A 13,224-nucleotide genomic window follows, 5' to 3' on the forward strand; every position below is an offset into this window, starting at 1 on the left:
ATGTACTCCTTGCCTTCACGTTTCTCTTGTGAGGCATTTAATTCTGGCAGTGAATGCTGAAGTCGCTGCCTGACGGTTCACTGAGTGTGTGTGTTGGTGTTGTGTATTCATTAGTTTGTGTGTGTGCTGTGAAGTAGCTGCACATGGACTTTCAGGAGGTAAATGACAGGAAAGCATGAAGAGAGGTGGTCACTCACCATGGTTACTGCTCCTCCTTTTCAAACTGTAATTTTGTTCCTCTTGCAGCGCTGAGAGGAGCCTTTAGCGGCAGACCGCTCATTATGAGCTGAATTCATACGAACTGCATCCTCTTCTTTGTTAGCCGCTTCATTGAGGTCTGGGAGCTTTTGGCTTTGACTCTGTGGAGCGCTTCCTTTATGATTGCAGATGTGTGCAGAAATGAGCAATCTTTCATGTGCGGAAGCTTAACGAGGTTAAAAAGAGATGCAAGAGGGAGCGACTTTTGTTCTCTGATTGAAAGTGAGACGCTGATTTGGGTTTGCTTTTCGTTTGCGAGGCCAATGTTGCTTCAAAGGATGAATTTAAAAAGGGTCAAAAAAGGCAAGATTTTAAAGACCGCTTCATTTCTTCCCCAAGTCTCCCTATTGTATTGTATATTGTTCATTCTTTTTCTTCTATCGTGTCACGAAATTAAAAAAATAATTTTTTTCAATCTCGAAAATGAAATTTGCTACAATCTTAGAGGTTCAGTTGCTATGAAAAAAATAGCTATTCAACTCACCGTAAAATTAGGAACGCACCATTATGAAAATGTACCGATATTTGATAATAATATTGCTATTATGGGTGATAACCGATTTTTACCAATATTATATACAGTATATTTCTCAACCATTTTTGACAACTTTGGAAAAAAAAAGTACCTGAAACAGTCAACAACACTATAAATACAGGTTGTTACATTTGTCTATAATATATGTTAAAATTTAACACTTGTAAAGAAAACAGAGAGCCAATCCTAACATTTAACCATAATTACAGACGGCAACAGAAAAAAGGGGGCGGAGCTGTCGGTTACTGGTTGCTATGGTAACCACCAACTGCCAAGAGCAGCGTCACAGAACTTACTACACTAATAAATGTCTGGAGAAACAACTTATCGACTAAACAAAATAAATTCAAAGATTAAATAAGCAAATTTTGACAAACTTCACATCGATGATATTGTTAAAATAAAACCCTGTTATGAATTGAATGTTTGTTTGGATGGAAGCCATAGAAGAAACTTGAAGATGTTGCTATAATTATCAATTCTTTGTCAATAATACATGAGCAAAACAAAAAGAAACAGGAAACAGGTATGATTCTGCATAAGATCAGCTGTAAGCGTCTCATCCTCTCTGCTTCTGCGGACGTTAATTAACAATGAGGGTTAAAAGTTTAATCCCCATTCAGACTTTATAATAAACGCTGTCAGGAAGTAGATACCTCACCTGCAATGCCTGTGACAATGACGAGGTTCCAGGAACAATGGGGCTGTTTTCCTCTGGACGTGATCCAACATACACAAACATACTGCTTTCTAAACACATTTTTTACAGTCATTTATGATAAATTAAAGATAAAAAATAAAGAACCCCCCCCACACACAATCTGAATTTATTATAGAAAGGAATCAGACATCAAACGAGCACTAAATTTGTTTCATCTTTAGATTTGTTTCATCCACATCTTCCGCTTGTCTTTGATGGACGGCCTTCATTTCCATGACTAAACAAGCACCTGACCTGGTTTGAAACGGAGACTGGTCCACTTAATATTCACGGTGTTCTTTGAAACTAAAAGCTCAGTGAAAACTAAAGGAAGATGTGGGTGGAAGATGATCCTTTCAAATTAATGATAAACATTCTGATTTAAACACAAAGGATTAAGAGGTGCTTTGCATGCCGTTATTGACATTATGCATTTCTTGGTGCTTTATTACGTTTACGTAAAGAAGAAACTGTTTTTCCTAATCAACAGCAACTAGCACAGGTTATAAGAAGTATTAAGATCATAACTATGCAGATGATAAACAGATCTACATGACAAAATCAGCAGGTAACTCTGAACAGCCATCACCATCTACAATAACTCTTTGACAACAACATTTAATTTCCCTCTGGGATCTATTTTTGAATTTGAACAGATGCTTTGAACACATCAATTCATGGAGTCACTATAACTTTATTCAGCTGAACAGAACTTTAATTTTTTTTAACTAAGACGTTTCTTTAAAGTTTCACAGCAGATGTTTTTCATAAACCTTTTAAACAACAGTAATTATTACATGGAAATAAAATTAACTGAGAAAATCTGACTCATGCCTTTCAGAACTGCTTTGACCTTTGACTTGACTTTTTATCATCGTAACCATGGAAACGTGTAACTCTTCCACTTGACGGTTGGATTCAATCTGTCTAAACAGATTGTGTGATCAAATTGTAATTTTGCTCCCAGGTTTACGTGATTATCCGAACATCACATCTAATAAAAACCAATGAGATAGTCATGATTAATAAGGTGACACTCAAATGAAAGTTTAATCTCGTTGCCTTTTAGTATTATTATCATTTTTGGAGACGCTTCACCAGGTCGTGGGATACGATTTAAATGAAACAACATCTGAAGCTTCTTGTGTTAATTCCTCATTGCAGAAATGTTCATTTCTAACTCTGGTTTCCAACGGTGAGCACCAAAAACCTTCACCTTTAACATTCAGAACATCATAGTTCTGGTTATTATGGATGTACGTCTTTAATCCTTCTATGTTAGTCTCAGATCCAGTAGGTTGACATCACAATAAATACAGTCAGTTTTACTGTATTTATTCTAACAAAACAGAAAATCAAGTTAACATCAATCCTATGCATTAAATCAAGTAAAATAAATAACCCTAAACAAACTACAGAGCAATAGCTCCCAATGAGCAGCTAACATGTTTAATTTTAATATAATAACAGTTAAAAACAAATACAAAACATGGCAAAACTACATATAAAAACTTGCATTTGATTAAAGTTTGTCTAAAATATGTGCCAAAATATAATACTTTTAAAGAAACTTGATCATAGTTACCGACGGCAACAGAAAAAAAGGGGCGGAGCTGTCAGTTACTGGTTGCTACGGTAACCACCAACTGCCAAGAGCAGCGTAATAAAACTTGAAACACCAATAAATGTCTGGAGAAGCAACATCTTAACTAAACAAAATAAATTCAAAGAATAAATAAACACATTTTCACAAACTTCACGTCTATAACATTGTCAACATTAAACCCTGCTACACATCATATGTAGCAGGGTTTCAAACAATGAAACCTTACGGATGGATGTAAGGTGCGGCTCATTGTTTGAAAGCTCTCCACGGTATTCGCTGCTGGACTGCAGATCGCCTGATAGCTGAAGTGATCAAGCTGCCTGTGCGTACCATCCATCCTGCCAGGCCCGCTGGGCCGCTGATGGAGAGCCGGATTGATAGATGGATAGAAAACAAGACGTTACACAGAGCGATAAAAACTTATGCCAGCTCTCAGCCGAGGCCGGAAACTCTCAGCAGCAGCAAATAAATGAAAATGAAATTTAACTTTAGAAGGCGGCTGAACTTCTGAGGGTTTGGGCTTAAAGTTTCTGTTAAACTTTCCCTGGAAGTTCTGGTTAACAAGAAAGACAAGCACATAAACTGATGACTAAAATTCTCACAAGATGCAACTAAAAAGACACAAAACTACTATGGAAAGAGTATTTTGCTTTTTTGTCGCATTTTGCAGTGTGTGACTGAAGAAGGGAAGGTTTGAGAATATTTAAGATCGTCGCTCCGACTCAGACAGAAAATGAACGCTTGGATAATTAGTGTCAATACATTAAGTAACGCTACTGGAATAAAATGAATTTAAATGTTTAAATGTGCAGTAATGTGTAAAAATATGCATTAAAACTGACATATCTTCCAAACTAACAGAATAGACAGTTGATTTATCCATGAAGAGTGTTTCTTAAGCCATACTTAGCGAATATTTTTGTGTACAAGAAGCATTGGAGCATAAAATCAACACTTTCAGCTCTCAGCACGGTGACTGACATCCTCCGTGTTTTTATTTCTCTTATACCTTTGGCATCTCCTGAAGACAGGCCCAAATTAGGGGTTATTATTGTTGCCAAGGCAACCTACAGGGTAATTTTCTGTAATTTTCCAAGAGAGAGATCTCTATTGACAGCAGAGTCCATATAGTGTTGCGGTATAGAAAAAGAAAACACAGACAAACACAATAAGGATGCCTATTTGTTGTCTAGAATATTCTGCTGCAGTATAAGAATGCTGTTAGCACGGATGCACCTCATTGAATTAGAAAACTATTTAAAAACAGAGGTGGATAGAATAACTAAACATTTTACTCAAATAAGAGTAGCACTAACTCAACATATTCTTACTCTAGTAAGAGAAAAAAGTAGCTTTCCAAGAAATTACTCAGGGCAGCTCAGGTACTGAGAAAAAGATCAGAAAATCAGATTTAATTTCCTAAAATGGTATCATCAAACAGACAAAATATAAATTTATGTGCAATTTCCGGCATGTAGAAGAAAAATAAATAGAAAATGGCATATTCAGGCAGAAGAAACTCTTTGAAAAAGAAGTGAATTTTTTTCCATAAAGTTACTCAAGTCAAAGTAAATAGTTACTGCGGATTTGTGTTTAAAATAGATCATTACATAAAGTGGGATGTATTTTAAGCATTAAATGTGTTAATTTTGATGATTATGGCATATTGTCAATAAAAACCACAAATTTAGTTTTTTTTTCGTCCCATAAAGGTGAAATTCAAGTGCTACACATCGCCCTTGTTTTTTTATTTTTAAGCAGTTATGAAACACAACGGGGACATTAAACTGCTGCTGTGGCAACAAGCTGTTGCAAGGCAACCAAAGAGTGAGTGAGTTGCTAGGCAACCAAAGAGTGAGTGAGTTGCTAGGCAACCAAAGAATGAGTGAGTTGCTAGGCAACCAAAGAGTGAGTGAGTTAGTTGATTCCACCACCTTTCCCAGAATGCTGTGCGGTTCTGGAATATTCTTTATATTGAATATTCTATTGCCCATAAAACACTTGACATTTCTGTATTTTTACAGGCATTATGTAATATTTTAGTTTTTTGTATATTTGCATTAGCTACATAATGGTCAGTTAGATTTTGTTTTTCCAATTGAATTTAACTTTATCGAGCTCTAACTACAAATTTTCATCACTACTACAGATTTCTGCCTTAAGCATATTTTACAGTGTGCATTTGAGGACAGTTTGCATGTTTAGTCATTAAAGCTCAGATTAAACCGTGCACATTCTCCCCCGCTAAGCTCACTCTGGAAGATAAGCCTCCATAGACTGACAGAATGACTTTTTCTCTCTGTGAAATCTTCTGATTTCTTCCTTCGCTGCTTCTCTGTGTAAAATATTCCGCCTGTAGATTTAAAATGTTGTGTAAGCTGAGCTATTCGTGCTGACTCGTGTTGAGTTTTGTCCTCTCGACTGTAGATTTCCTTTTTATCCCTTTCAGCTCTGCAATGGCGGCTCTGTGACGGATCTGGCCAAAGGCATGCTGAAAAGAGGAGAAAGGATGGAGGAAGCCATTATTGCCTATATTTTGCATGAAGCTCTGAAGGTGAGGGTTGGTTTTAGCTTGAAAGAGGGGGAAGACAAGATAGCAAAAGATTCAAAATGAGGTAATTACACCAGCAGGTGTTTAACAAAAAGAACAACAAAAAAAGTTAACCTCTTGTATTCACAGGGCCTGCAGCACCTGCACATCAACAAAACCATCCATAGGGACGTGAAAGGCAACAACATCCTGCTGACGACGCACGGAGGGATCAAACTCGTGGACTTCGGTACGCAGAGAGAGAGATCCTTTAACGTTACGTCTCTTTCTGGCACTAATCTGCCCAAATTGTGTTCTGGCTCTATTTAACGGAAGAAGGTCAAACCCATTACTGGGAGCTGCCTGCCAAATAAACGGCGACGCCAATTAGTTTCCTTGAGAGGCCGAAACAAAATTACACCAGCTCGCCAACGCGGCTGATGATTACACTTTTCATTACACCCTATCTTCACTATTGTTCCCCAGACAGCAAAGGGCAGCGCTGCTATTCTTCCCCTGCTTTTGCTCATTTGCTTTTTTGGCTTTCTTAACCAAATGAGGCAACCAAAGTGAAGGGCTCATGATAGGCAAAGTGATTCTGACTATTTACAGCAGATGACTCATTCGGAGTTTTCTTCAGGCGCTGGAAGGGGAAAATAAAAACAGCTGCCTGTTTTCATTACAAATAAAATCCACCCCACCTCCTCCCTCAACTTGTGTGTAGGTTTGCATTTTGCCTGCTAATTGTGGGCCTTCTCTTAAAAGCCTTTTCTTGTAGCTCAGAGGGTGCAGCTCTTATATGAAGAGGAGCAGAGTGGAGGGGGGTTTAATGGAATCGCTAATGCGCAGCAAGTCCATCGCAGCTTTCTGCTTTCACCATTTATTGCAAAAGTTTTCAACAATACAACATCCAGAGAAATAGCCAATGTTAAATTGCTGATATTTTATTAAAGTTGACCTATTATAACAGGTTAGGATAGGTCTATGGGCGCTACAAAGCATCTTCATTACATTTTTTGCAAAAAATAATTCTTAGATAATGAGATTTTGTTCTGTTTTGATATTCTGTCAGAATGAGCTGTTTTAGGGCCTCTTGTCACTTTAAATCCAAATAAGCTGCTGCTGGCCACGACCCCAATTAAATGTTTACACTCGCATGTGAAAATGGCTGCAAACAGATGCACAATTATACAGCTGTACATCTTTGAAAAGCAGAAGTTGAACCTGCTGCACAACCAACAAGAATGCAGCAAGAGGTTTCTGGGTGGTAAGTCAACAGCAAAACACTTGTCTTTTCCAGCAGCCGTTGTACAGTGAACACAGCAGTAAAAGCAGCTGCTCGAGCTCAGGTTCGGTTGCTAGGTAATGGGGCTGGGCTCAGCTGCGGTTGCTAGGTAACGGCACAGTACATTTAGATTGTGACTCAACATTTGGAAGGTATATGAAACAGCTCATTCCCCAAAGGCAAAAAATACATTCACTTTTTGGCGAACAAAAATCCAGCGAGGTGGTTTTATTAAACGCTTGGGGTGTTTTTAAAAGCAGCTGAGACCAAAATGAAAATGTGCAAAATGTTAATTTGCCATAATTAGGTTCCCTTTAATGCACAGCAGGCATTTTTAAATAAAAAGATTAGAAAACTTGATTACAAATAACATTTTCTAAACATGTCAGTTCCAGGCTTTTTTTTTTTAGGACTCTTCAGTTTCACACTTATTAGTTTTATAAAATAAATAGATTTAGTTTTCTTCAATTCAACAGTTTTCAGTTCAGTCTTTCGCCAACAGCTTCTCTGTACCACTACTTCAATACAAGTAAACTATATTAAGACTGTAATCTGAAAAAATTTAAACAAGGGTATGTTTTTTTTAATACAGTTAAAAAAAAGTTTGGGTTAAGTTACTAGTGTGACTAATCGCTCTATGATAGCATAATTGACAAAATTAAAAAATTCCACCAAAGTGGGCGGAGCCAAGAGACAGAGGGGCGTGGCCAAGTGTGGCGATGAGCAGAAAGGCTCAAGCAGGTCTGTGGTCAAAAAGAAAGAAGCACTATTGCTAATTTAGATTTCATCTATATATATTTTTTAAATATTTTAATTTATATGGTTTAACAAGCAATTGAGCCATATCCATACAAATACCATCTCAAAACACTGTTTTCAAGTTGAGGTTAACATTGAGTTGTTTTCTGTGCCACAAATGGAAAGCTGTGATTGACCGTAGCATATTTGAAAGCAAGCACATCATGCAAAGCTTAGTAATTGAGGTTAAAATGCAAATAATAGTCAGTGACCCAAAGGAAAGCCCAGATGATGAAAAGGATTTTGTCCGGAAAGATTTGAAAGCAAAATGAGTTAAACTTTTTCTTTCTCCACATCTTGAATCTGCAGTGTGTCTTTGCAATAAAAGCTTTCCATTCAAGCTTTGCCGTCATGCAACACATGATTTAGGTAAGAGATGCTGTGTGGTACCACCACTTTAGTCTGCAGGAAGCGGACTAAAATGCAGGGCATTCTGGGTAAATACAACCAAAACAAACTCGATAGCCTAGCGCAAGTGGGAGAAATGGCTTGCGGTCTTTTACTAAAGACAAAAGAGAAATCCTAAAACCTGTCGCTACCCCAATTTTATTTACAGTTTGTGAAAAAGGAAGTTGCGCTTATGTCTTCTGAGATTTTTTTGTCATTTCCTTCTGTGGTTCTTGGTGCAGTGCCTCCAGAGGGGAGGAGGGGAACAGGTTTCATATAGGTTGAGCCTTGAGAGAGAAAGATGGAGCAGTTTGGATAATAATGCTGATGTGTGACACGGTGACTCAAAGCGACTGGCGGTTTACTCTGCACTGCGTCGTGCTGCTGGGATTAATGTGGGTTTTTTCTCCTGTGGAGGGGTGGATGAGGAGATAAAGCCCCTGTTGTGACTCATCACCAATGGAGACAAAATGGCAAAGAGACGGACCCAAAAAGAAAGAGGAGCGGAAGAATGAGTGGAGATCTTTGCTCATGAATATTTTAATTGTCAGTGTTTTCTCTGTGATGGTTATTAAGTGAGGTCCACTTCTGGCTAATGCCAGGAAAAAAGAGGCAATATCAATATGAGTTGTTTACTTACTCTGACTTATTCTGGATGTTCAGTTTGTCTTGACTCATGTTGGGTGATTCTTAAGTCTAGAGATTTTTTGGGGGGAGGATTTTAACAATACAACGTTGCCTGGCTCTGTGTGTGTCAGCTTTGTGCTGCAGATGATTATAATTCTCTTTGATGTTTTTCGCTCTAGTGTTTTTTCTCCATCCTGCGCTGCCACAGCGATTCAGAAGCTGCTCAAAGTTGGGTTTTACAGGCGCTTTCTGCAGAGGCAGGAGCATTTACAGACATTTCTTTGTTTCTGGGTTAGAATAGAAGACACCCATTCCTGTTTAATCTTAGTTACACATTTAACCATCTGGATAATCAGCTTTGTTTTCCTTAAAGCCACTTTATGTTAGAATAACACTCAGAGTTTATACGCAGAAAAATATGGCACTTCCTGATTCCAGTGTTTTCCAGATTTGGAAAAAACAAAAGAAAACACCAGAAAGAAAGAAAAATGTTTATTTCCCTCTTCCATTTCTAGAAAGTTTGCTGTCTGTCTTTCTTATCTTCCTTCTTTAATTTCTATCTTTTTATTTCCTTTCTTTCTCTCCTTTGCATTTCTACCTTTTCTTCCTTCCTACTTCCACCCTTCTTTCCTAAATATTCAAATATTTAAAGTCATTTAATCTGAAAAGTACAAATTCAGATGGTTTCTACACTTTATTTCACTCTTCTGTACATTTAGTGTACATTTCTTTTTCTTTTCTTTTTTGCAAATTGTCTTTGCATATTTTTGAAGAAATGTTCCCTAAACCTTTTTTGTTGGTTACTTTGCTCCTGTAGCAGTACAGATTTTTACTTTTTACAGTGAGGGACAAATAAAGGATTATTCTAATCAGGTTTATTGCTACACCAACTCTGGCTTAATACCTACCAAGTCCTGATTTGGTTTGAGAAAAACTAAGACATTAAACTCAACTCTTTTAAGCAACTTTTTGTTGCTAAAGTTTCAGCAAATTAAAACGGACAATAAAAACATTGACTCATGAGGTTCAGGCTGAGTTCTGCAGCAACATGTTGCCCCAGAGTTGCCTTTTTGTGTCAGTAGATGTTTTTCTATTTTTTCTGGAGGCCATTTTTGCGCTTTGGGTTCAACTCGCTTCAGTCGGAGCCAGCCGAGGGACACAAACCAACATGGCGTAACGCTGATTCATCTGGACCAGAGTTCCTAATGCGGGCCAGCATACTCCATGCTTCGCTATATTGCACAAATAAAGGATGCGTGAGAAAACAATATCTCTCATTTATTAACTAGTAGTGGGATTCGACTGAAAGGTTTTAATAGGGTCTGTAATTAATCGCATTTATTATAAAACTGTCATCAAAATAAGCAATATTTTTTATAACCAAAACTCCCTTTTCTGCTAAATTATTCAATAAATAGACACATGAGATCAACAATAAAATTAATTGTTTTTAAATCTATTATTTAGGTTATTCAACCATCAGATTGGTGCAAAGTGTTATTATACACCTTCTATGTAATTAAAAATATACTTATTTTAGAAATGCGGAGCTGACGTCTGCTCTGCTTTAGCATGTTTAGCATTAAGATGCTATTTTCGGCTTGCATAGATTCGATGAGAAGCTAATAAGCTAACTCGTTTTAGCACAACTTGAACACAACAGTAGTCATTTCCATCGTCGCTTCAGATTGTTTTTCGAAGGAAAAATGAATCTCCACTGGGCAGAAAGAAGCAGCCACGTAGTTGTTTGCGAATGTTACTTGTGCATCGGATTTACGGATGTACCGAAACATGCGAACACAAAGGTTCCGCCTCGGGACTTCCGTATATAAAAAAAATTCTAACTCAATAAAATCTGTGTAATTAATTTTTTTTAAAAACGAACAACTAACAAGTAGGACAAGATGAAACACTTGGACACATATCCAAGAACAAAAATAATAAGCTTACCACTAATTTTCTGTTTGAAAAGAAGTATTAAGAAGTTACCTCTTATTTAATCCTATGAAATATATCACTTTCTCACTTCGTAATTTATGAGAAATGTATAGTTAATAACAATTAATCGAAATTAATGCATTAAAGTCCCAGCGATATAAACAAAACACTTAGCTACAAATTATTGTACCCTATCTCCAGCTACTAAGGCTTGTTACATTTGAATTATATTCAAATGTTGTTCTCGAGATGTCCAGCAAAGTCTGACACAGTCACACGAGGATTTGTAATTCAAAGTAATGTTTAATTTTAATGCTTCTATCTGAATGCACAGAATGTGTGTCACAGAAAAGATCTAAAAACTTCTTTATATGGTTTGATCTTGAACATTTGAGCAGCATGCTCCTGCTTTTTGTTGAAATTTTGACAAATCATGACTTTTAGCAACAGATTTGATCTTTGCAAGAAACAGAAACACAATGAATAGATATTTATCAATATGAATATGCCAGATTTAGCCAAAGAAGCTCATTTTCATCTGTAGCCTCCTGAAAGGAATTTAAAAGAATTACATTATGATTTACAGTAAACATTTATCATAAAAAATAAAAACAAGGCACATCGGCAGGGGAAAAACATTTAAAAATAGAGAGACGCAATAGCTTTGCATCTGTCCATTATTACCTCCATTGAGCCCTGAGGCAAAGCTAACTGAAGTGTGTATATTTTTTTCCTTGCAGGTGTTTCAGCCCAGCTGACAAATACCCGTCTGAGGAGGAACACTTCGGTAGGAACCCCCTTCTGGATGGCCCCCGAGGTACATGAAAACGGCCCCATAAAAGCTCCCCAGCCTCGTCTTTTTCCACTACATTAGCCTGGAGCAGATCCCAGTGGGCAGTTCAGTTCATAATGATCCAAGAGATAACGCCGTCAAACACAATGTGCAGGAAAAATGGCAGCCTCCATCATTCATGTCCCATCATGCCCCTCTGCCCCCAAACTACAGGCAGCCGTTGGACAGAAATGATCACATTTAAAAGTGGCCATTTTCTGTCATTACTGACATGTCAGTTTTTCTTCTTTATAGCCGACTGATATAGATTTTATTATTGAATCATTTCAATTCAGTCTACTGTCTTTCTCGATGGTTACACATAAAGGAAGCCAATTTCTTTATGGTCATATTTTTTGTTATAGAGAAATATGCAAACATAAATTATTAAACAGGATTTGTACTTAAATCGCACCTAAAGTCCCAGTTAACTTTAATATGTTTAATGTGATAAAATAGTACCATTTGTAAAGTGAACCAAATCCGGCTTTCCACAACAATAATTTAATTTCTCCATTGACGAAGGAGAAACAATAAACATAAATAAATATATAATTCAGTTAACCTTTTAGGCTCCATGCTGAAGTGTTGGTCAAAATGCTAATTTTTGTCTTATTTCTTGGACATCTAAAGTTAAAACACATTAAACTAGAACACAGAACTGTATAGGTCAGTGTGTCATTCATTATTTCCATTTTTAATCGACAACCATAAATTAAAACATAAAAAATTGAATGAGGTTTTTATGATTTTTGTTTTTAATTGGTTAAACCTCCCCCCCCAAAATAATGTTTTTCATATTTTCAATTGTATTCTTGGGTTAAAAATTCAAAATGATAAAACAGGCGCAGATTAGAAGTTTATTTAATCTTCATTTAAGTCACTACTGAGATTAAAAGTGGATTCTGGGTAAATACAACCAAAACAAATACTCAAATTTAACGCTTGCAGGAGAAATGTCTTGTGATCTTTACTAAACATGCTAAAATCTACCGCTTCTACATTTTTGTTTACATTTTGTAAAGAAGAAAGTTGCACTCATTGTCTTCTTCAGAGGTTTTCATGTTGTTTCCTTCAGTGGTTATTGGTTCAGCGCCCCCCACAGGCGAGGAGGGGACTGGTTTTTCAAAGGGTTTGGTTTGTTTGACACTGCAGCAGCTGAAAATGAAACAAATGTTGCGACTTTGGTCCCAAATCGTACCTAGTCTACCAGACTAGCATCCCGGCAGAAATAGTGCTTAGTTTTTGAGCTTATTAAAAATAATTTAAGGTAAGGCAAAGTGATTTGCAAAGTGATTTTATTTTTATTTATTTAGCAACAAGGCAGTTCAAAGTGCTTTGCATTAATTAAAAGGAAATACAAACAAAACCAAAGGAAAAACAAAAAGGTTAGAGAGATATAAAGCTAAATATTGGTTCTCCATGTTTGATTCTTATTCTGGGTTGTTGCCAAGTAATTCACGATTTATAAACTAACAGGAGTTTCTCTGTCTTGCTCTGATATTGTAAATGTTGGTCTAAAGCAGGGGTGTCAAACTCAATTTCACTGAGGGCCACTTCAGCATATTGGCCCCCTCAATGGGCCACATTGACGGTACAAATCAGGAGTGCATCCCTGCTAAAACACCCCAGACAAAAGGTTGACTTCCCTCATTCAGGTCTGTAGAGGCTCATAATGAGTCAATGGTCCAGGTGTGTTAGAGAAGGAATCCATCTAAAGCTGCAGAT

General features: G+C 37.0%; 1 protein-coding gene across 7 annotated transcripts in view; it reads left to right on the forward strand.

Annotated features, from left to right (window-relative positions):
• myo3a (myosin IIIA) overlaps positions 1–13,224 on the forward strand; it is a 72,340-nt gene that overhangs the window by 16,062 nt on the left and 43,054 nt on the right. For all 7 annotated transcript variants that reach the window (XM_016673276.1, XM_016673278.1, XM_016673279.1 and 4 more), the window contains exons 4-6: positions 5,549–5,653; positions 5,780–5,879; positions 11,405–11,481. In XM_016673276.1, coding sequence (XP_016528762.1) covers positions 5,549–5,653; positions 5,780–5,879; positions 11,405–11,481 — 282 coding nt within the window. The remainder of the gene's footprint in view (positions 1–5,548; positions 5,654–5,779; positions 5,880–11,404; positions 11,482–13,224) is intronic.

Source organism: Poecilia formosa, unplaced genomic scaffold (genome assembly GCF_000485575.1).
Source record: "Poecilia formosa unplaced genomic scaffold, Poecilia_formosa-5.1.2 Scaffold72, whole genome shotgun sequence".
Taxonomy (NCBI): domain Eukaryota; kingdom Metazoa; phylum Chordata; class Actinopteri; order Cyprinodontiformes; family Poeciliidae; genus Poecilia; species Poecilia formosa.